Consider the following 25,034-nt stretch of genomic DNA (forward strand, 5'->3'; position numbering starts at 1 on the left):
TGACCCTATGCATATTCATGTAACCACAATAAAAGAAGTGCTATGGGGAACCTGGCTGAGAGTCTGACGGAGGTCAAGTGGTGGGACGACGCTTGGCTCCAGGCAGGTCTCCCTCATGCATGAGTAAACCAGAGAACTTTGGTGCCTCGTGTCTTGCTTTTTGCTGCGTAGCAGATTGTCCTTAACGTTCCAGCGGATAGGTTCAAGCTACAAACCTATCAATGATGACGATGATGATTATCTTTGTCATCGTATGGTTCTCAGGATTCATGCCTCATGCTGATGAGTCAGCAGTAATAACATTAATACCACTGCTGTCACGTCTGGTGAAGCAGACAACATGAAGTAAGAATATAGTGGACGCAAAGGAGGCGAGGGTGGATGAATAGCAAAAGGCAAGCTTTTATTTTGTAGACTGAACAAAACACAAACAAAAGTAAATGATTTTTTTTTTATGAACATAAATGTGACAGAGGAAACTTCTACATGTTAAAGAGGAAGGTCTCTGTTTAACTCTGCTGAACTGTGTTGGGTGAGCTGTAGCCGCTGCTTTTTCTAATAAGAGCTTCATGTTGTTGTCCCAGATTACAGGAGCAGATCCAAAGTGGCCGATTTCATCTTTGGTTCTCACACTAAAATATTAATGTATCAAGGTTTTTGTAACTTTTCAAAAAGTTATCTAAAGGTTAATTTAGAAGATGATTAGTGACTCTGTCTGCTGTTTTCTCAGTAGTATTTACTCCTGAAGAACAGAAACTAAACATGGCTCAATCAGTGTAGGGTCTACCTTACAATATTAAGCTCCTTGAGGCAACTGTTGTTGTGATTTGGCGTGGTATAAATAAAAAATAAATTGAATAGGACAGCTCACATTCAATATCAGATAAATTATTGCCAAAAAAAGACAATTCAAGTTATCTTTGATTTAAAACAATCTATCCAACAACCTTTAAAAACAAAACAAAACATAATCTTCAATCAATTCAAATTTCCACCAAAGTAAAGGGTTAAAGAATTTTAATTGTCAGCTTCATTCTGATCACATGACGTCTTTAACAGCAATAAAAAGAACAGCCTGCTTTTTTTTCACAATACAGACCATGAAGCAACAATAATAAAACATGATTCATATAACAAAGAAAGAAACTCAGAACTTCAGAACAAAACAGACAGATTGACGAAGTGACGATTTTTCCATTTGGTGTTTATTCATGATTTCATTTATACACAGAATATTTATTTCCTGAACATGGATGTTATTGAATACACATGAAAGAAATCATGTGAAAAGTGTTCAAGGATATGCAAATAGTGGATAAGAAAAAAAACCCACACACACAAAACTTGGAATTACAAAATAAGAATGAAAACCGGAAATCTGTGAATGTCAAATCAGATAAAACTGAGGTTACCTTGGCCTCCAGTAACGCTGTGAGGAACCTTGGAGTCATTTTTGACCAGGACATGTCTTTTCAACGCACATATTAAACAAATATGTAAGACTGCTTTCTTCCATTTGTGCAACATCTCTAAAGTTAGAAATATCCTGTCTCAGAGTGACGCTGAAAAACTAGTTCATGCATTTATTACTTCCAGGCTGGACTACTGTAATTCATTATTATCAGGATGTCCTAAAAACTCACTGAAAAGCCTTCAGCTGTCATGGGCTGGGTCTGTGACCCAGTGTTTGAGTTCTTATATGTATCTTTTGTATTCATTTGTGCCTAGCTTAGTTCACCAAGTTAATTTCTAGATTGCTGTTTAGTCCTGTTTCTTAGTTGTTTGTGTCATCTCCCCCTGTACTAAGTCTCCCTAGTTCATGCATCATGTCTGCGTGGTTATGTTTAGTTCATGTCATGCCTAATCTCCATGTTTACCGTTTTACTTTGTAAGTTTGTGTCTAATGTCAGTGTATTCAGTTGCACCCTCCTGTCCTGTCGTTAGGTTCATGTGTGTCAGCTGTGCTCCCATGTGTGGCCACTTCCCCTGATCATCCCTCATGTGTATTTAGTCTCTGTGTTTCGTGTAGTCTGTGTCACGTCGTCTGTGTTCCCACCCTCCATGTTGTCACAGCCAGTCTTAGTACTCATAGTTATGGTTTCCTGTGTCTTCATAGTTTTTCCTAGTTTTACTTTCCCAGTTTAGTCATAGTTTAGTTTGTCACTGCGTTTCTTCCTTGTCTGCACTCCTTGTCACCAGCCACAATAAAGGCTCGCTTTCAGTTAAGTTTACTCCAGTCGACTCTCGTGTGTTCGCACCTGGGTCCACCACACACACCACCGCACGGTCTGCCTCCGCAGATCGTGACATCAGCTAATCCAAAATGCTGCAGCAAGAGTCCTGACAGGGACTAGAAAGAGAGAGCAGATTTCTCCTGTTTTGGCTTCCCTTCATTGGCTTCCTGTTAAATCCAGAATTGAATTCAAATCCTGCTCCTCACATACAAGGTCTTAAATAATCAGGCCCCATCTTATCTTAATGACCTTGTAGTACCATATCACCCTATTAGAGCACTTCGCTCTCGCTCTGCAGGCCTACTTGTTGTTCCTAGAGTATTTAAAAGTAGAATGGGAGGGAGAGCCTTCAGTTTGAGTTTTCTGTAAAGTAACCAGCTTACAGTTTCAATTCCTCCACAGCTTCCATCATTCCCATGATGCATTGACTGTTTTTTCTTCAGTCATTTTTTTCACCAAATATGACTCTGCATGGAATCATTACTTGACAGGTGGCATTGAGCAACACTCCACAGAAACCATTAATTTCATTTTGACACTTGAGGACGACTTTATCATTGTCAGTCTCAGCAAACTGACACATATCAAAAGACTATCACGCTGTGATTTGTTGCTAGATTTTTACTTCAAGTTCGATATCTATCCACTATCTCAGCTTTAGTTAAGCACTGATTCACCAAAACTGTGTTATTAATCCAGGTTATGAATTTTGATGAGGTTTAGTTACAAGGAATTAAAATACAGGTATTTTACTGTGATCAATTTTAAACCCATTAAATGTAACTGTATTTTTAAAAAAAGTGTAAAAAGCCAGAATAGATGCAACACAGCTGTATTATAGTGGTTAAAGTTGGATGGCACAAGCCCAAAATAGATCCAACCTGGCTAAAGCTATAATGTGTAAAGACATTTGTAATGTCTCATTTTACAGTATGAGAGCATCTTTTCAGCATGTAATCGGTAAGAAAGTTTCAGTCCTTTTCAAAAACACAGTCTACTCACTCATCAGAAGTTCATCTTTCAGTCTCAGCACTTACCAAAGTACCTGATAGCTCTGATTAAATCCAGTCCCAGTGGTATACTCATCCAGCCCTCTCCTCTCCTTCCTCTTCTGAGCACTTTCTTTTTTACTTTGGTTACTAAGCCTCAACTAAAAGGTCGCTGCCCTGACAAACTCCTCTATAAGACGCTCGCAGGAGACAAACGGGTGCATAGTTGATGCCAACTGGTTCTCCATTTTACACATATGACATGAAGCAAGGTCTGGAAATTACTGTAATATATTTCCCAGCAAGGCTTTTCAACAACGGTATCTATTTTAATCAGTGTAGGTCAAATGAAATATGCAGTGTATTGTAGGCATGATGTCTCCCTAATAGTCATTGTGACTGGGATACTCTTGAATCGTGAATCATTTTGCTGTGCTGTTGAATATTACGCCTGTGGATCAGAGTAAGTTAATTATTCTTTTTTTCCTCCTTCACTCACAGTCTAATTGTATTGTTGTCAAACGGTAAAGTTGGTGGTTTGTGTGTTTGCCATCACATGCTCTGTAGTCGGTTTCTCCCTCAGTGTCATAGTCATAACAAACTATCATATATTTGAAGATATATTATATTCATTATACAGTTTGGAATTTTATTGACTTACAGTCTAATTATGTGGCTGGAGGAGTCATGAGGATTATTGTGTGCTTTTTAGTCCATTTCCAAATAAAAAGCTCTCCCTTTTGACTCAGAAGATAAACTAAATACACAGAGGTTCTGACTGTTATCAGTCATTTATTGATTTATAGAAGAGAAAATCATAACTGTAGCTAATAATGAAACAAAAAAATGCATGTTTGCTCTGAAGGGGAATTCAGGTCTCATTTGGCCAGATTCCTGAAAGACAGCAGAGGAAACAAAGTGAAGGACTGGAGTGAAGTTTTTTGTAGTTTGAAGTGAATTCAGCTACATCTCCCACACCACATTCTAAATCAGAACATCTTTTAACCGTCTTTTTTTGTCTATATCTTTTTCATTCTGATTAGTCGTCGTCCCTGATTCAGACTCTTACATTTACAAAATGAGTGAGAGAGCTGCTTTGGACTTTAAAAGGCTTTTTCCAACCAGCCTGAGTGTACAGCTTCATCTTTCACACTTGGAAGTTTTACAGATGTTTTACACAGTTAGACAGAATACAAAAGACGCTTATCATGTTGACCTCAGAAAATGTTGTATTGTGAGAACTTGAATTTGATACTTTTCATACATGGGTAACGCAGAGATGGTTGCAAAAGTTCTATTCAGCAAAGTGACCACACTGCTTTTATTACAATATGAGAGCAATACGCTTTGCCAGGTGATGAACTCCATGACCGTGTGATGGAAATGTATTTTATTTTATTTTTTGTATTGGTGATATGTTTTTATTACAGTTTTTTCTGAATGCTTAAACCCTAACTGTGATTCCTGTAGCACAATCTAAAACTATTCAGACTTATAGCAAAACCACTCACTGAGTTTGCAAAACTAAAAGCACAAAAACTGCTTTGCACTCAGTTTGCAATTCTGTAACACACACTTTGCAAAACTGTAGGCACAATTCACTGCACAACACTCAATTACCAAATTTCCAACACACTCCCTAGCAAAAGTATGCACATGTATGGCTATCATTAACACTAATTTGCCAACTGTCTGGCACACTTTCACATGTGAAAACTTTTTTAGATAATTCGTTCACTTTGCAATCAGCCTAAGCACTATAATACAGGTAAGCTGTGTGTGCGGAGTACAATGGAGGGAGCAGAAAGAGTGAGAAGTAGAGGAGGCCGAGGAAGAGGACGTGGAGGTGAAGAAGTAGGATGAAGAGGACGACAAGGACAAGGAGGAGCAAGAGGAAGATGAGGAGGGAGGAGAGGAAGATGAGGAGGGGGGAGAGGAAGGGTAGGAAGAGTAAGAAATAGAATTGCTGATGACATCAGAGCTACAATAGTGGACCATGTAATCAACCGTGGAATGACCCTGAGGGTAGCTGGCCAACAGGTCCAGCCTAACTCGAGCCGCTACACTGTAGCAAGCATCATAAGGACATCTTGAAATGAGAATCGGTTACAGTTTTTTTTCAATCGCTAACAAGCGCCTACCCATACTTCAGATACTTTTTCTAAACTCTTAACACAGACTCACACCTACAAAAACACAATTGGCCAAATGGATAATTTCCTTCTCAAAAATACATTTTGTTAAATATATACTAACTCTTCATTTCAAAATAGAACACATCTTTCTCTGCACACACTAACTGTACAAAAACACTATAAATCTGACTCAAAATGAAATAAGTCTGTCAAAGAATAACACTTGTTTTCACTTCACAAGGTACATGCAGTCAATCAAAGTACACCAGGTTTCAAAATACTGGCTATTATTGACATTACAAAAACTGCATAGACTTTTATGTTTCAGTTTTACAGGTATTTGCATGCGAAACATGCAATCCACCATTTTGACACCAGAAATGTCTTGGTTGGTAACTGTATGTCCACATGTACAGTAATGTTCACATTCAAAAGCATTCCAGTAAAAAGCAAACAAGTTTTTGTTTCTTTACTGTTTACTACAGGAGGTACAGTAGAAACACGGTATGATAGGACAGAGAAAGTTTTACAGTATTGCTTACAGTGAACAAAATATCCATGAAACACACAAGAGCATTCTGAACAAAAAAACAACAGCAAAAAGCCAAGATAAAAAAAAGGGGGGGGGGGGGGGAGGGGGGCTAAAAAAAGGCAAAAAATTTGCATCTAATCTCTGCGATCTTCAGGGTTAGGCCACATGTTTTCATCAACATCACATCTGATGTTATCCAAGTCGATACACCTGGGATAAAACTGCCTGGTATGTCGGATCCACCCTTGGCAATCGTCAACTGTGATGTCCCTGGAGCCAGCATCCATGGCTTCAAGGAGGGACATCTGGTCATATGGCTGATGGTCATAAACCTTCCACCTCCATGCAGAAAAGAACTCCTCTATGGGGTTGAGGAAAGGTGAATAGGGTGGAAGGAAGAGACTTACCAGTCTTGGGTGGACTTCAAACCATGTTGTTATTGCTTGCAAGTGATGGAAAGCCACATTGTCCCAGGTAATTACAAAGGTCCTCATGTTTTCACCCTCCTGACCCTGCTCTGGAACCAGGCGCTGGTGGAGATCATTGAGAAAGGCAAGCAAGCGCTCTGTATTATAGGGTCCAACCTGACATCTGTGAAGGAGTAATCCTGCATTTGCAATTGCTGCACACATGGTAATGTTTGCCCCTCTCTGTCCTGGCACATCAACTGTGGCCCTTTTTCCAATTACATTTCGTCCACGTCGACGCCTTTTGGCCAGATTGAATCCTGCCTCATCGATGTATATGAATTCATGAGGGGCCTGGTTGGCCTCCAATTCCATAACTCTCTGAAACAAAGTTTATGTAAGTCATGTTAGTACTGTATACCATACTGTACTGTAACCTAGTATTGTGTAGGTTACCTACTTGCAAAGTGCAAAGCTTATAGAACTGGACATTGGATTGAATATGCACTATACCTGGACATATTGTCGTCGTAGCTCCTTGACCCTCTCACTGTTCCTCTCAAAGGGAACAGTGTAGAGCTGCTTCATCCGCACTCTGTGTTTGGACAATGTCCGCGTAATGGTTGTGAGGCTGATTCTATCGATATTGTCAAATATCTCATGGTCCGCCACAATTCTAGTTTGAATTTCACGCAGTTTTATTGCATTATTTGCAGTAACCATTTCTACAATGGCAAGCTCCTGATCATTACTGAGGAGCTTTCCTCTTCCCCCAGAGGGTGGAAGACATTCTTTAGAAAGACAAAAAATTCAACATATGCATTACTGTATGACCATATTGACATGTCAAGTGAGAATAGAAACAATCCATGTAAAATGCAATACTTACCTGTTGGTTTGTTGAAAGATGCGTATAATGGAGGCAACCGTTGACCGCCTCAAATTGGGCTGCACTCTTTCACCAGCCTCTCTTAGTGAAAGACCATGGTTGATTACATGGTCAATGATAGTGGCACGAATTTCATCACTGACTACTGTTCTTGCAGCCCTTGGAATGCCACCACCACGCATTCTTACACCTCTACCTTGCCCTCTCCTTGGGCCTGCTCTTCTCCCTGGGCCCCTTGCTCTTACTCTTCCTCGACCAGACATTACAGTGTTTGTCTTTTTTTTGTTTCCAAAAACATCACTCCTCAAGGTCTTGCCTTATAAACCCCACTGAGTCTAAGCCAGAATGGAAGAAGCTGTCGTTGGCCCAATTTACCCAACATAAATAAGCTGTGTCTCAATTATTCAGTTGTTTGTTTATTATCAGCTGAGATATATTTTTGATATTGATATTGTTTTTGTACTGATATCATTGCAGAAGCAGAGGCTTTTATACTGTATCTAAGGTTTGGAATATTGTTTTTGCTATTGTGGGATGTTGTGTGTTAACATTCGTAGATACTACAAAAACAGTCCATAATTTTGTTGGGAGGTATAGCTTGTCTGTTAAGAAAATGTAAGCATTGTGGAAATGTGTTCACTGACTGCATATTGGGTGAACACGACATGAAATGTGTGAATGGTATGGCCACAACAGACCGATGCTGTGCTAATTGTGTTTAGAGTTTTGCAAATGTGACAACTGTTTGGACAAACGCTTGTTAGCGACTGAAAAAAACTGTAATGCAGTCACTTCGCACAAAGATTTGTAGCACTGCCATATGCCAACGAGAAACACACCAATACCATTGATGTAAAAATACTGAAATTGTTACTTTACAGAATTGCTAGATGACCAGATGCTGGGACAGAGGAAGCATGTTCACTGCAGACCAAGTAACCCATATAGTCATTATGGCGATTGCAAATAATCCTATACTTGGAAATAAACACTTGTGTTTGTTTTGATGTGTTTGAATAAACACCAGTACTTGAAGTTTGGATCCCTCTATGCTTATGGATCTATGACAGCAGTATGAGCTCAAACTGACATAGCCTACCTTGTGCACAGAGAAAGCAAAAGCCAGATGTGTTTTGTATTCATACCATCAGTGTGCAGTTGGCGCATTGTGTGCTTAGTAGATGATGGCTTGTGTGTACTGTTTGATACGGAAACACCATTTTTACGAAGGTGTGAAGAGTTAATCTAGCTGTGTTTGCTTTTGCAAGAGAACTACAATGTTTGGATAATTGGGTGACAGGTTTTCTTATTTGTGTGAAGAGTTTTGCAAAATTAGCCAATAGTTACATAAAATGTGCTTAAGCAATCAGAAAAAACTGTAATATCAGCTTAGGCATCCACAGGTAATGATGCCCTTTGTTTCATGTCTTTAGGGATGGAAAAAGACATGACGTGTTATATGTGTCACCCCCCTCCCACACACACACACACACACACACCACCCTCCGTCTGGAGGGGTCAAATGTGTAAACAACAGCTGTGGAATGTGTATCTGCCAGCTCTGACTAAAAGGCTTAAAGACTACCCTATGATTTGTCCTGTCTCGAACCAGAGTGTTTTCTTTGTAAGAAAAAGGTGGCTGGGAAGGCTTTGGGAGGAAGACATTTGTCAGCTGGATGAATTTACTAATTTACTTCACCTCAGGGTTTTTTTTTTTAAATTTTATTTATTTTTTCTTAACTGTGCCTATGTACTGGAGTTCCTAGGGGGGCAGTAGCTTAGAGCCTAAACATCCTGTAAAACAGAATATAAAGAATCTTCTTAGTTGGACTGAGTCACCAGTTATTCCTGCACTAGAAGTCTGTGCTCTCTGTCTAAGAGTATTTTAGTTTACTCACACATGTGTTTGAAGCTTTACAATTAAATAAAAACGAAAAAATTGGACTTTGATTGCAGGTTTATTTTAAGATTTTAGCAGGTGACAAGAGAGCAGCTCAGACAACAGAACAATTCATAAAAAAAGAACTGGTATAAATCACTTCATTTGAGATGACGGTTGCTGGGCACTGGTTAATCCTCTGGTGTAATTTGCACAAAAATCTGCAAACTCCAGCTTTTCTTCCTGTTATTCCTGCTTCATGGCGACTCATAGAAAAACCCTAAATCCATAGCTGGCTCTGCGCTGGGCAAGAGGGGAAAACAAACTTTTAGAAGTCGAGAAAGAAAAAAATAGATTACTAAAAACTGCACATGGACAAAATGTACTGCAATCCACTGGAAAAGGCCCAAATGAGATGGTTTCATTTTTTCATTTCATTTTTCATCTCTTGTTTGCTCTTTCCCTCTGTACTCTCCTTGTGCGCAGGCTCACACAGCACACACTGCTGGTAACTTTGAGCCTGTCTGATGAATAGAGCCAACTCGAGGACGCGTGTCCGTCAGACCCGAGGCTTTCAACTCTCAACTCAGATTCCTCGTTTCATATATTGATGTATTCACAGTGATTATTCACTTTTAAATACGGCTTTCAGCAGCTCACAAAGGGAAAGTTAATAGTGTGTGACGCATCCTTTTTTTCAAGCTTTTAAATAGTGTGGTGTTGTGCCGTCTGCCTTGTGTCCAAAAAATGATGTGGGCTTTATAGTTTATTGGGAAATTGGGAAACTTTCTGTTGGAAACCAAAAGTAGTCTTGTTGTCCATCCCACTTTGGATGGAGCAGCTCTCATTTTTAGAAATATGGACAAATTTATTAAACCCCCCAAAATATGACTATCCAGAGTTGGGACCAGGAAGCAGCGTTGCAGTCTCACACGCCTCTCTGCAGCTTCTCACGTCCTGTTATCCCCCCAAAACCCATCTCCATTGAGAATGTGTCAGCTCCAAAACCGACAAAAAACTAACTAACAATCAACAAAAAAGACTTACACATAAAAAAAAAATCACAAAGAAAGAACAATACAACATCCACATCTGAACCAAAGAGTAAAAACAGTGAGATGTAGTTATTATGTTATTAAACATTAGGTCTCTCCCTTCCAAGTCTCTGTTAGTACATGACTTAATAATTGATCAACAACTTCCTTGTACCAAGACAGAGCAGAAGCTACCTGAATGCTGCTCCAAGTGAGGTTGATTATCTTGTTAATAATTTTACATTTTCAGTACATATGTAATGTATGAATTAGTTAGAAACATCAGCTTTTAAATAAGAGATATGTAAGACATTATGAATGTGCATGTTGCATGGCAGCTTCACGCAAAATGCTACAGGACTGATTAGGGCATAGGTTTTAAGGGTTAAATACAATTGTGAGGTTTTGTGCCTAATGGAACATACTTGATGGTGAGCCATACTTTCTGTTGTGGTCGGTACTGGGGTTCAGGAGTTAAGCTGGGCAGAACCCCCCCTCCTGAACTCAGAAAGCACCAATTATGCAGAAAAAAATCTCTGCTTACCTTATTTTTGCAGCTGCTTAGTGCTTTCTGGGTTTCATAGATTGGCAATCCCCACAGGCCCCGGTTGTCGCCTCAGACTCCTTGTCCCTTCGTCCAGTCGCCAATTGTTGAGTTGCAAATTTTGAAGTCAATATGATAACCTTATCCCACCAACGCTGTGGAGGTCCAGCTTTTCAGATCTAATTAGAATCAAATCACTCAAAAAGATCCTCTGGAAAAGTGAACAATGTTTAGAACTGAGTCTATTAAACAATGTCATATGAATAGCAGAAAAGTACATTTACAGCAGAAATAAGACAAAGAAAGAAAGCAAAACGAACAAAAGTGAAGCAACCTTGGGGTGTAGAGCCTTAAAGCACAAACAGGAAAAAACACACAAAAGACTGACAGGAACGAAGCAGCAGTCCGGGGCATATCGACCCTTCTCTTAAATAGTATCAGCGACCTCTCCTCCTGCCACTGGGTACTCTTTCATGCTTTGTTCTTTCTTTTCATCTTCCACTTCTGATACATACGACCCTACACCATAACGTCTTGCAAATCAGTCTTTCATCCATCATTTAATTGTGTCCTTTTGTCGTTTTGATGGCCAAACTGAGTCCGAAAGTTTGCAAAAAGGCAGTTGATTCGACAATCTTGTTTGGTGTGCATGCCAGATGTAAACTGTTATTTATGCTTAGGAAGAGTTTTTTTTTTGCCTTCTGGCATTTGAGGCGAGAAACAGAATCCCAGACACCTGCCCTGCGAAGGCCAGGTGTTTTTGCTGTACAGCCATTGAAAGGGCCGTACACGTCATGAAGCGGTACAGCTAAATAGAGCTAAATGCTGAGAAGGGGGCCTATGCACATATTTTAGCAGTACCAGCTGAATTAACCCGATGTTGGACTAGTCACCGTTGGCCATAATACTATCAAATGTTAATTACTGACCCTATCGTTACATTTTCAACCAGCATGTGTTCATACAACAAGTGACACAAACTTTTTCATTAATATAATGGTAGATATTTTTGACCTAAATATATGGGTCATGTGATTTGAACATGCAGGTTAAACGCTTAACACAATGACCTCACTATTTAAGACACTTCATTTTTTTATGTGAGTAATTATGATTGCACGTGTATACAGGTATATATGTCATAATAAAATCCACAACAAAGTGAGCTGTCTTAGAAAAATGATCCACAATGGTTAATATCACAGTGTCACCTGCCAAGGGGGGAAGACCAGTGATGAAATCCAAAGCTATATGGGACCGAGGTTGCCAGGGAGTTGGTAGCAGTCGGAATAGTCCTGCAGGCCGAGAAGTAACAGATTGATTCTAGTCATATACTTGACAGGCTGACACATAGTCAAGTGCGTCTTTAATGAGCTTAGGCCACCAGAACAATCAATAAAAAAATTCTTTACCAGGATGGCAGGCGAATTTGGCTGTATGTCCCCAACTTGGGACTGAACTGAAGAAGGTACAAACAAAGAGTTAGGGTTAGGTTTGTCTCGCTGCACATTGCAGACCAGTGACTCAATCTCCCAGGTCAGCGAACCAATGGATGCAGGAGGGCAGCAGAATAGTGGTTTTCTCCACTGTGGTGTAATAGCTATACCTCTGAATAGGTGGGACAAAGCATTGGATTTCATGATCCGAGAGCTGGGTCTGTAAGTGATTAAAAAGTTTAACCATGCAAAGACGAGAGCCCACCTGGCTTGTCTTGAGTTCAGCTGTTTGGCCACTTTGAGATATGTGATAGTCTTGTTGTCGGTAAAAGTCAGCAAACCAATAGAAGTGTTGAAACTGCTTCTGAGTAGTTGGCATGGGCCAGTCAATTACCATTTGGATTACAATTACTTCTCTGTGATGTAGCTGAAGAAGGAAATAGAATGACTGTGAAACTCCTATTCTCCCCTTTAACAGCTTACACTCCAGCAGCCGTTGGAACAACACACAGACGTCAGATATGTGTTTTAAAAGAGATTAAAATCAGAATGCCATTCAAGTATATGAAAAAAACTCCTGTTGAGGTAGTACCGTCGAATGTCATTTACCAAGGCTTGGAAGACAGCAGAATGACACAGATGAGTGTTAAATGGGGTTTTCCATTCATCTCTATCCTTTTTACACACTAGACGATATGTGCTGCTAAAGTCCAGCTTTGTAAAAATGGTGGCTGTCTGCAAAAGCTCAGAGTCAGAGGAGAGGAGATCCAAAAGATACTTATTCTCTACAGTAATGCAATGCAAACAACAATAGTCTCTGGAGAAAAAAGATAAGACCTCACGATCCTGCACTAAGAAAAATCCTGCAGCTGATGCCAGCAAGCAAAGGAGTCAGCTTCATGCTCAGGTTTTGATGAGCTGTACAACCTGCTGGTGGGGAGTGGAGCAGTAGGAAAAAAGTTGATCACGCAGTCATACAGCCGGTAAGGAGGAAGAGACGAGACAAAATTCTTATGAAAAACCTCTGACAAGTAATGGTAGACAGATCAGGTGGTTTGAGTGGTTTTTCTTTTGGAGGCATGGTTCCAGGAGGAAAAGAAGATCTGCTTTTTTTGACTTCGGGCTCATTCAGGGTAACTCCTCTGGAACTGGAAGAGGCTTGGTGTGATGTAATATATCTACATATCTTTTATTCACTTACTCACTGACAGAAAAAAACACCATCATTTCAATAAAAATAGGTACAAAAGCTAAATGTACCTATTTAACAACCTCCACCTATCCAGGCCCGAACACACCAGACACACACTCCTCTACATTCGATACACACTCCCATACATGAACATAGAGAAAGCATAGGCTTTCAATTGCTGACATGAGAAAGGAAAGCAAAAGTAAACATTCATGTACAGCATTCAGATTGTACATGTGATACGTGCGACCTGTGACCACTGGGGTGGCTGCATGTTCAGGCTGGGATCAGAGCATATACCATATTTGGGCAAAGGCAGCTTTCCCATTATGCAGTTGCCCCATATAAACAAGCAGGACAAAGCCCTTTGTTCAGCATGCGACATCTGAACAACCAGCATATGCCCACGTGTATCAGACAGGTCAAACTGACTGAGAAAAAGTGAGTTTGGAGACCAAGACATTGATTTCTCTCTATATTAGAGTGGATGCTCATATGCTGGACTACCACTCAAAAAAGAACTACAAATCCCAGGGATCCATGTATGCATGTGTGAATGTTGCTGTGTCTGAACCGTGATGCACTCATACCTAATTAAGATTAAAAATCCTTGTCTTTTACTCATCACTTCTGCAATGATTTATTTGCTTCATCTTATTTTTATCAATGGAATGGGTGTTGTTGATTTACTGTTTAATGCTGTTTCTGCCTTGTTTTCTGCAGATTTAAAACGAGCAGCAAAGCTTCTGTTCATTCCTCTGAGGCTCATATAATTTTCTTCATGTCATTGAAATGTTCAGAGTCATAGAATAAATGTTAGAAATGTTGCATCTGATAGGTAGCAAGTTTCACTAAATCCCACCCTGATTAAATAAAACTGTTTAGCACGAAGGCCTCTGTAGAAACCTTCTCAGTACCAGAAATACCAGGAAGGAAGAAAATACCAGGGTAATGAGTTACTGAGGCAGTTAAACTGAGAAGCATCAGTTCACCACTAGCTCTTGAAATTTTAAGAAATAATAATAATAATTATGGAATAATAATAATAATAATAATAATAATAATAATAATTATAATACATTTTATTTGAGGGCGCCTTTCAGAAAACCAAGGTCACCTTACAAAAAACACAATTAATAAAAGGAACAATAGTCATAAAATACATAAAATAAGTTAAAATTACAAAACAGAGCGTGACAACAGATAAAATCAGCATTAAAGCGAATAAGCCAGTTTAAACAGATGTGTTTTGAGCTGTGTCTTAAATACGGAGAGGGAGTCAATATTTCTTAGTGCAGGAGGAAGAGAGTTCCAGAGCCGAGGAGCAGAGCGACTGAAAGCTCTGCTCCCCATAGTAATAAGATGTGAGGACGGAACAGTAAGATGAATAGCGGATGATGATCTAAGAGGGCGGGAAACAGTGGTGATATGGAGCAGGTCACACAAATATGAAGGAGCAGATTTATGGATACACTTGTATGCAAGAAGTAAGATTTTAAAATTTATCCTGGCTTCTATGGGCAACCAGTGAAGCTGCTGAAGAACTGGGGTAATATGAGCACTTAACGGAGTGCAAGTTATGACCCGAGCTGCAGAATTTTGAAGAAGTTGGAGTTTATGAAGGGACCTTTTAGGGAGACCAAATAGGAGGGAATTACAGTAATCAATACGGGATGTAATAAGACTATGGACAAGGATGTGAATGAATGCTCACACAGTAATGCAGTATTTCAGATATTTCTATGCAAATGTGTATTTTTCTAATCAGAGAAGTTAGGTGAGCTTTGTTGTTTCACAGCCATATCATCATTATATGTCAAGCAAATTTAGGAAATATTGATTTTCTGTCTTTTTAAAAAAAAAAAAAAAAAAAAACATCCATCTATCCACACTTTCATCAATCCATCTTCCTGTAACAGCTGTTAATGTGTGATTAAAGAGGTTTAGTATGGTGAAATAAAGAATAATAATCAAGTGAAAAGCTATCAGAGTAGAGGTCTTTTTTTAAATGGATTGTTATTTTTATGTGTTTATTTTAAAGAGGGGGAGGAGATAGAAACAAAACCTGAGCTTGAAAAAGTCAACTATCAGTAACCACCAAAGTCATTATCAAAACCACTACTCTGATTTTATGTTTTCTAAATATAGCGGCTCGGAGGAGCTTCTGTTTGTAAAGAGTAGAGCTGGAGCTGAGAGGGAGGATGACCACTGCTGGGACTGCATCACTCTGCTGCAGGACTCTCCTCTGCATGTGTCTCCTTGTGGTTTGTGCCGCCGAAGGTGAGCTCAGAATTTACACACACGGAGTAAATGCATGGCCATTTGTTTTTTCTTTCTGTGGGTTGGTCAAAAGCACTATTTTGACTTACCCGCTATCATATGTACTAACTCATGTGCTGGAAGACAAAATTACAGTTTTCCTCTTTGAAAAGGGAGAAAAAGCTCTTCTTTGGGGGCTATTGGGTTTGGAGATTCGAACATTCACACAGCAGTTTGAATCCTAAACGTGGCACTTTCTTTTGCTTCATTTATATTATTTTTACATGTTATAATACCTCATGAACTTAAAATTTGTGATTAATTATCATTAAAAAAGTGTCTTGGTTAGGTTAACAAAAACTGTGAAAGCAAATAGTTTAAACTAAGAGAAATGATCAGAGTATAACAGCTCAGAAACGATGTGGGCTTCATAGATAATTGGCAAACCTTCTGGAGGAAACCTGGTCTTGTTAGGAGAGATGGCATCCATCCCACTTTGGATGGAGCAGCTCTCATTTCTAGAAATATGGACAAATTTATTAAACCCCCCAAAATATGACTATCCAGAGTTGGGACCAGGAAGCAGAGATGCAGTGTAACACGCCTCTCTGCAGCTTCTCTCCTCCTGCTACCCCCCCCCAAAAACCCATCTCCATAGAGACTGTGTCAGCTTCCAAAAAGACAAAAAACAAACTAAAAACCAGCAACAAACAACTTAAACATAAACAATTACAAAGAAAGAACAATACAGCATCCACATCTGAACCAAAGAGTAAAACAGTGAAATGTGGATTATTAAATATTAGGTCTCTCTCCTCCAAGTCTCTGTTAGTACATGACTTAATAATTGATCAACAAATTGATTTACTCTGCCTTACAGAAACCTGGTTGCAGCAGGATGATTATGTTAGTTTAAATGAATCAACACCCCCGAGTCATTCTAACTACCAGAAACCTCGAAGCACAGGCCGAGGGGGCGGTGTGGCAGCAATTTTTCACACCAGCCTATTAATTAATGAAAGACCAAGACAGACTTTCAATTCATTTGAAAGCCTGATGCTTAGCCTCGTCCACCCCAGCTGTGAAACTCAGAAACCAGTCTTACTTGTTATCATCTATCGTCCACCTGGGCCTTACAGAGTTTCTGTCTGATTTCTCAGACTTTATATCGGATTTAGTTCTGAGCTCAGATAAAATAATTATTGTGGGTGATTTTAACATCCATGTAGATGCTAAAAATGACAGCCTCAACATGGCATTTAATCTGTTATTAGACTCAATTGGCTTCTCTCAAAATGTAAAAGAACCCACCCACCACTTTAATCACACTCTAGATCTTGTTTTAACATATGGCATAGAAACTGAACATTTAACAGTGTTTCCTGGAAACCCTCTCCTGTCTGATCATTTCCTGATAACATTTACTTTTACAATAATTGATTACACAGCGGTGGAGAGTAGACTTTATCAAAGTAGATGTCTTTCTGAAAGCGCTGTAACTAAGTTTAAGATTATAATCCACCCACTGTTATCATCTTCAATGCCCTGTACCAACATAGAGCAGAGCAGCTATCTGAACGCTACCCCAACAGAGGTCAATTATCTTGTTAATAATTTCACCTCCTCACTACGTACGACTCTGGATACTGTAGCTCCTGTGAAAACTAAGGTCTCTAATCAGAAGTACCTGACTCCGTGGTATAATTCTCAAACACGTAGCCTAAAGCAGATGACTCGTAAGCTGGAGAGGAAATGGCGTGTCACAAATTTAGAGGATCATCATTTAGCAAGGAGAAATAGTTTGCTGCTTTATAAGAAAGCTCTCCGCAAAGCCAGAACATCTTACTATTCATCACTGATTGAAGAAAATAAGAACAACCCCAGGTTTCTCTTCAGCACTGTAGCCAGGCTGACAAAAAGTCAGAGCTCTTTTGAGCCAACAATCCCTTTAACGTTAACTAGTAATGACTTCATGAACTTCTTCACAAATAAAATTTTAATCATTAGAGAAAAAATTACCAGTAATCATCCCACAGATGTAATATTATCTACAGCTACTCTTAGTACCATTGATGTTAAGTTAGACTCTTTTTCTCCAATTGATCTTTCTGAGTTAACTTCTATAATTACTTCCTCCAAACCATCAACGTGTCTTTTAGACCCCATTCCTACAAAACTGCTCAAAGAAGTCCTGCCATTAATTAATTCTTCAATCTGAAATATGATCAACCTATCTCTAATGATCGGCTACGTACCACAGGCCTTCAAGCTGGCTGTAGCATGTCTTTATCCTGTCTTCCTTCTCTCACCCCAACCGGTCGCAGCAGATGGCCGCCCCTCCCCCCGCCTGGTTCTGCCGGAGGTTTCTTCCTGTTAAAAGGGAGTTTTTCCTTCCCACTGTTGCCAAAGTGCTTGCTCATAGGGGGTCATATGATTGTTGGATTTTTCTCTTTATCTATGAAGCACCTTGAGGCGACTTTTGTTGTGATTTGGCGCTATATAAATAAAATTGAATTGAATTGAATAATAACCTCTAATACTTAAAGTACACTGTAATAAATAACTGCTAAACGTTGAGGTGTTGCTTCTTCTGGTAGTGAGTTAGGTCCAGACTCGAGTCTGTTTTTGTAAAATTGATTTTGCAAAGTCCATCCGCCATCATGGAGTATCCGTAGCACAGATGCCAGGAAACACCAGCGGGATCGCACAACTTGAAGGCTATCAGCCAATTGAGGGAGACCATGGAATAAAAAAACGTTAAGATTATTTAAAATTTCCTATATTATATGGCTATTCTGCCCTCCCCGTACCTTGATGTAGATGCCTGGTTTAGTGGATAGGCAGTTCCTCAAATGGAGAGGCAAAAACTTTCAGTTGTCATTGCAGGGTTTATTTGTCTCCCTAATGAAGGCACTGTAAAACTACAAACATAATGTGGTGGCGTGAATGCGGGATAACCGATCCCAAGTGTTCCCTAGCTACCAAAGCCCACAGACTCGTTATTAACAGCAGACGTGAGACATGGATGTTACAAATCAAAATTTATTAGGAAGAACTACTAACTTTTTTTCCCTCTTCCTTTCTCCCTTTTCTTTTCCTCATTCAAGTCTGTCCCGTATCTAGCAAGTGAAAATAAAAAATAAAATAAACAATAAAAGGTGAATCAAATGGACCATTATGGCAAGGCTGGGATGGTCTATTTGGTAAAATAAATCCGTTGGGCATCTTTCTTTGCCTTTAGACAATAATTCTGATGGCAAAAGAGCCAAACGGGACAGGCAAAAAAAAAAAGAAGGAAGAACTAAAAGCAGGGTTGAGACGGCAAGACCGTTAATTAAAACACTTTATGAACAACAGTTGATTAAAATGACCTGACTCACTACCACAGTGCTACCCTAGAACAATCACAGCTTGGTAAAAATAACTAAACAAAATAGTAGAGACTGGCCACTTGAGGAGGCAACCTACAGAGAAGAGTGCCACCAATTACTCACCCGTGTAGTTCCACTGCATGAACGTCATGCTTTGCTTCTTCTAGGCATTAAATGGATAAGCATGTGTAAGTTTAACTGCCAGCAGGTGGTGCTAATCTATTCAAATCCAACAAATCACTATGAAGTACAATCCAGACTCCTGCTATACCGGGTTGGAAATTTCAGCACTGAGTGCCTAGTGTACCGTGTCTGCTTTTTCACAGTCTCTTTTTGTAGCTCATCATGACGGTTCTGTGCAAATGAGACATTTAATGTTGACCTTTTTAACTCTCTGCTGCATATCGGCTCTTCTCTTTCAGTCAAAATAACCATCACAGTGGGACAGACTGTCATTCTGCCGTGTCAAACTCCTATCAACAAAAGTGATCCCATGATAGTTTTAGAGTGGAGCAGACCTGAGCTTGGGACAGAATATGTCCTCTTTTACCGAGACAAGAACTTTGATTTGGACAACCAACATCCATCTTTTAAGAATCGAGTGGATCTACAAGACAGACAGATGAAGGACGGAGATGTCTCTCTGATCCTGAAGGATGTGATGATTAACGACACTGGAACATACGAGTGTCGTGTCGTCCAGGGAAGAACAAATCGCAGGAAGAGATCTAATCTGGATGGTGACCCCATCAGCGTCATCTACCTTCATGTTGTTCCTCCAGGTGAGTGAGTAGAGTTGAGTGTGTGTGTGATCAGAGGTGAAGCTGATTCCTGCTTGTTGATGTTTGTTTCTAAAGATGTCGTTGATGAGACTTTGTAGAAAGCAGCTGGTCTGAGTGATGTGATCAGAGTGCAGTAGATAATGTCTGACAGCAGTTTGAAGAGGAAATGGATTCTGTTCTGTTCTTCACTCATCACCTACCTGACAGCTGACACCTCACACCTGTTTCTCACCTGCAGGTCAGACAGGAGGACACACAGAGGATGGAGGGAAGGAGGATGGATCTGTTGGACTGATAGTTAGTCTGAGTGTTTTTATTGTGCTTGTTGCTGCTGTTGTTGGTTTTGTGATCTACAAAAAACACAAACAGAGTCAGGATTCAGAGCATCCAGAGCTTTCTCAAATTTCTAAGAGCTTTTTCCAGATGAAGTCTCCTCCTGCTGAGCAGAGAAGGATGACCTGCGGACAGATAGATAACCTGACTACAAGTGGCATTCAGCAACACTCACTTTGACACTTGAGGAATGACTTCATCAGCCTCAGGAAACAACTGGACTCCATTCAGTGAGGAACCAGAAATCCACCTTAATTGTGTTGTTGTTGTTTTTTGTTTGTTTGTTTGTTTGTTTGGGGGGGGGGGGGTATATTTTTTATTTTCTGAGGGCGATGGTACATATTTGGGATGAAATTCAACCATTTGTGAAACAGAAAATAATGAGAACATCAGTTGAATAATCAGAACATGGAACAGTTGTCCAACAATCAAGTTTTTGTCTGCACTAGTGTACACATGACGCACAGAGAGTGTGTGAGAGCGTGAGGGTCAGCACTCTCATTCTCGTCAGATGAGAATTCCTTAAAATCAGGGTCCTCCTCAACACAATCCTCTCTCTCTGACACTTTCTCCTCTATGTTACTTTCACTATCAAAGAGTTGTGCCAAAACCTCAGTGACAGTGAAGCATTTCCCATTCATTAGAGTTAGAATTTAAATTTGAATAATTTTTGTATTTTTTTTTTAAATTTTTTCCTTATGTACTAATCTTATAATATAATAATATAGCACAACGCATAGTTGCTATTCAAATGCTTAGAATTTTTCTTCAAGGAGCGACTTTTTACTTTGAGTACGTTTCAGAGCCTTCACTTTTTCTTGAGTAAAAGAAGTTGCTTCACTTCTTCAACCTTTACTAGAGTGGGGTTGTTTCTCTTCATCAAACCCAGGTGTAGGCACCATATGAGTTGTTCCTTTTTGACTAAGTGACTTGGTTTAAATGGACTCACTGTATTGGTGCACGGGTGTGGGGCGTGTCTCGTGGGTGTGGTAGATGATAAATGTGGTTGCACTCACCTGTTCACAGTACCTGATGTTGATGAGCAGAAAGGTAGGGTGAGCATGAGGCAAAACTTTCTGTTGACCGCAGCTTGAGCGCAGCTTGAATGATTTTGATGTATTTTGACTGTAACTTGATGGTTTTTGTATATTTATGCACTAACTGATGCCATAGGCCAAATTGTAAGTTGGCATAGTAGTTAGTGCAGTTATTGGTGAGTTGCAGTTATTTGTTTGTGCAGTCTGTGCATTTGTTTAATAGTTAATCCCATGTGCTGATTTATATATTGGACATTTGCATGTGGAAATAAAGAAGCAAATGGTACAGAAGTGTATTTTATACGTTTATTGTTGCGCGTCATCTGTGTCCTCATGTTTAGCCGCGGCAATAGGTTGGAAGAGCCGCAACACCAGGTTTAATGAAAATGTTACTTACTTAAAGGTTACTTAAATACTTACACACCACATTCTGAAATCTACTGCACCAAATTCATATTTTCAAAATAGTCAAAATGTGTGTTTTACCCTTGATTAATCCTTTTTGTACTGACTAGAATTTCCAAGGTGGGTGTCCTCAGTCGCCTGTGTGGAAATGTTCTCAGCATTAATCTTATATATGAGGGACAGCCTGATTTTAAGAAAGGGAAAGTAAAAACCCAATTCTTATGTTTGTTTTCACTCCTTCAGGTAACAGAGTGCAATAAAGTTTAATTTTCAGTGTCACATGCAACTGCCTTCCACTAGCGCTTTAATGTAAACAGACGGGGCTCTGAGGCATTTCCTCTCAGGTTTCACTTTCTTGGGCTCATTCTATATCAATCCATGCTATACAGCATTCAAGGAACAGAACACAATATTTGTCTAAATATATCTAGGAGTTGTGCTCAATAGAAGCTTTTCATACAGTTACAGCTGGATATTACATGCTATACACATACAGCTACTGCAGACTGTTAAAACATCCTTTGTATAAAATGGATCAAATGCAGCAGCAAAATTAGTGCTGCAGATAAATGTTTCCGCAGCTACGGCATTTTTCTTCATTTTTCCGCGTTTTTATTTATTTTTTTGCTGTGAGAGAATCAAACAGTGATGCAGACATGATGATTACAGAGATTTTATCAGCTGGTTGATGTCAGAATCAGTGAAAAAACAAAAGAAACAAACAAAAAAAAACCCCAAATGTTGAGTTTATCAAAATAAAAGTACAGTTTTATTACAAATGTCAATACTGATGCTAAAGTTAAGACAGCAAAAAGTAAGTTGAGGAGAACTCTCATTAAAGGTGAAGGATGTTTTCTTGTTACGGAGTCAAACTTAAAAAAAAAAAGTACCTGTTCATTTTAGATTTTATCATGTGTGAAACCCCCACAGCTTCACTTTCAGCTGACTCTTTTTCACCAGAAACAGGAAACTCAAGAACATGCGAGGTGTTTGCTTTTATTAACCACAGGCTAAAAAAAGACTATCCTGCTCGCGAACAACAACACCCACCATTGCCTGTCATCCACAAACACAGTCCAGCTGTGGTGTTATCTTTTATTGCCTGAAATAATAAAAAATAACTGATCCATACGGGCGAGAGATGGTCTGTACTAAGGATCACAACTAGACTGTTTCTGTTTTTTAAAGAATTAATTCTTTAAAAGCTCACGGAGCTCGTCACTGCAACTCCCCCTGACTTCTGCTCCGCGGCTGCTGGGCGAGCCCTCATCTGGGACTCTCCTCAGCTCTTACTGGAACAGTGGCGCGGCTGTTGGTCTTCCATGGTCTCTTGTGTTCTGGGGGCCTCTGGATGTCTGGAGTTTTGATCTCCTCCATACCCGCTTCACACCCTGGAGGACGGGGCTGTGGCCCCCTCACACTCCCTAGCAGATCATTACATGGAGAAACCTTTGGAATGCAAGCATGCTGATCCACACAGGTATGCACACATGGGTATTCACAGACGCGGACTAAAGCTTTCTTGGCTGCTGCCTCAAAGCACACTGTGCGCTGTCTATCTTGCGTGCTGCACAATATCGTTTATTATTTAGTAAATATTGATATCTATGACTAGCTAGTTTATTGTGATGGTGCTTTGTTTTCTCTATTATTATGTTGCTCTTTGTTGTTTGCTGTCTCCTCTGTTTGTTTTTTTTGTTTGTTTTTGTTTTTTGTTTTTTTTCTCCATACAGGTGACCCAGGAGTTTTTTTTTTTTTTTTTCTCTCTTCCCCCCCCCTTCTCACCGTCTCTTCTCCCCTTTGGTTTTCTTTCTCTCTCTCCCCCTCTTTCTCTCATTCATTCCCCCTGTCCTATTTATTAAAAAAAAAAAAAAAAAAAAAAAAAGACAAAGGATGAACTGAAGCTCTGCCATCACGTAATGTCGCATACTGCTGTTTCTGATGTCATTTAGAAAAAAAAAAAAAAAAAAAAAAAAGAATTAATTCTAAACTTTACTGTCTGTGATATGAAAAAAGAAGTGTTTATATGCTGTTCCAAACAAACCAAACATGATATTTAATTAGAGTCCCATTCTGCATTTACATTTTATTGAATAAGAGAAACCATGAATGTTAGCAGTACAAAAGTGCAGAGTAATGAAAAACACACACAGTTGGCAAATGTAAAATAGAAAGCATTTTTTGGATTACTTCAGCTTTATATTAAAGCAGTGACTTCATGCATTGTTCAGTCACAGCGAACTAATAACAGCTGTCTGACTGATGGAACAGGAACTGTCTGTCATGGCTGTCAACCCTTAGCCAGTCTCTGCTCATCAAGGGTTTGTTGTGCTGCTGTCATGAAGATGAGATTATTTACTGTCAGATGAAGCAATCATAATTTTTTTTGTAATGGAGTCAAAAAGAAAGACGCTTGATAGGTAATTGGGGAGGGTTAGCATCAGAATGTTACCTGTGCCTCTGCTTCTGTATGAAGACACCATGAGGAGAGTGGAGATGAAGTACAGGCAGAACATCAACGGATAAAAGAGCTGCAGGAATGCAACCCGGAGAGAGGTGGAGATAAGGGGAGGAGCTGAGGAGGTGGGCAGGATTTGAGAGTTGGTGGGCGTGGCTGTAGCTTGACCTGCAGAGAGAATTCCAACTGCTCAGGTGAACATGTGGATGGAAATAAGAATATAAGGCGAAATCAGAGTGAAGCTCCTCACCTGTGACAGTGATCCAGCTGGATGGAGACTCTCCATGACCGCTGATGTCACACTTGTAGAGGCCTTCATCAGACCTGGAAACATGCTGGATGGTCATGTGACCTGTAGGCTGCTTCCTGATGAGGGAGCCATCTTTATAGAAAGCAGCTGGGAGGTTGGAGGGAGTGGTCTTTGTTTTACAGAGCAGAGTGACGTCATCTCCCTCCATCACAGGGAGGACAGGACTCTGCAGGATCACTGATCCACCTCAACACAGAGACAAACTACAGCATTTCATCCATTTACACACAGCTTCATCAACACTAACTCCACACACTCAGCTTACCAGTGACTGTCAGGTTAACCATGTTACTGATGGGACCCTCTCTGGACTCACACCAGTAAACTCCACTGTCCCACGTGGTGCTGTAGCTGATACTACAGGAAGAATTAGTCAATATTCCCCACCCAGAACCGCACTCTGTCATTTGTTTTCTGCTTGTGTTTCTCTTTACAGTCCATCCAGCAGAGCTGTCGTCCTCCTCACAGCTCAGCAACATAAAGTCTCCTTTAACCCTTTACAGCCGATCGGAGCGGGCACGCTCTGTTTTGCCTAACTATTTTTAAATCCCGGTAGCTCTGCAACCAAGTAAGCTAGCGCAATAATTTTTTTTGCATATGAAACTGGAGGAGTTGTACTTACATCTTATACCATCAGCTTGTCCTAGGTCACAGTTTCCTTCCACATATAGCTTTGCAAAAACTGCATAAAAATCACTTGCAGCAACAAAAACATGATATTCCAGAAACACGCTTCGCCGATCCATCAGCTGTTTGTAACACTTCCTACGTCCATCAGCGCGAACTATCACATGACCGCATGACCTGC

The 25,034-nt window shown here is 39.9% G+C and overlaps 1 protein-coding gene across 1 annotated transcript in view; it reads left to right on the plus strand.

Moving 5' to 3' along the window:
• Nucleotides 1–20,276, plus strand: part of LOC113018487 (V-set and immunoglobulin domain-containing protein 8-like) — a gene marked incomplete at its 5' end in the record, with an annotated part of 74,850 nt that extends 54,574 nt beyond the window's left edge. The window contains 2 exons of the mRNA XM_026161557.1: nt 19,324–19,683; nt 19,922–20,276. Of these exons, the coding sequence (XP_026017342.1) occupies nt 19,324–19,683; nt 19,922–20,196 (635 nt within the window). The remainder of the gene's footprint in view (nt 1–19,323; nt 19,684–19,921) is intronic.
• Nucleotides 20,277–25,034: the final 4,758 nt, after the last annotated feature.

Source organism: Astatotilapia calliptera, unplaced genomic scaffold, assembly GCF_900246225.1.
Source record: "Astatotilapia calliptera unplaced genomic scaffold, fAstCal1.2 U_scaffold_9, whole genome shotgun sequence".
Classification (NCBI taxonomy): domain Eukaryota; kingdom Metazoa; phylum Chordata; class Actinopteri; order Cichliformes; family Cichlidae; genus Astatotilapia; species Astatotilapia calliptera.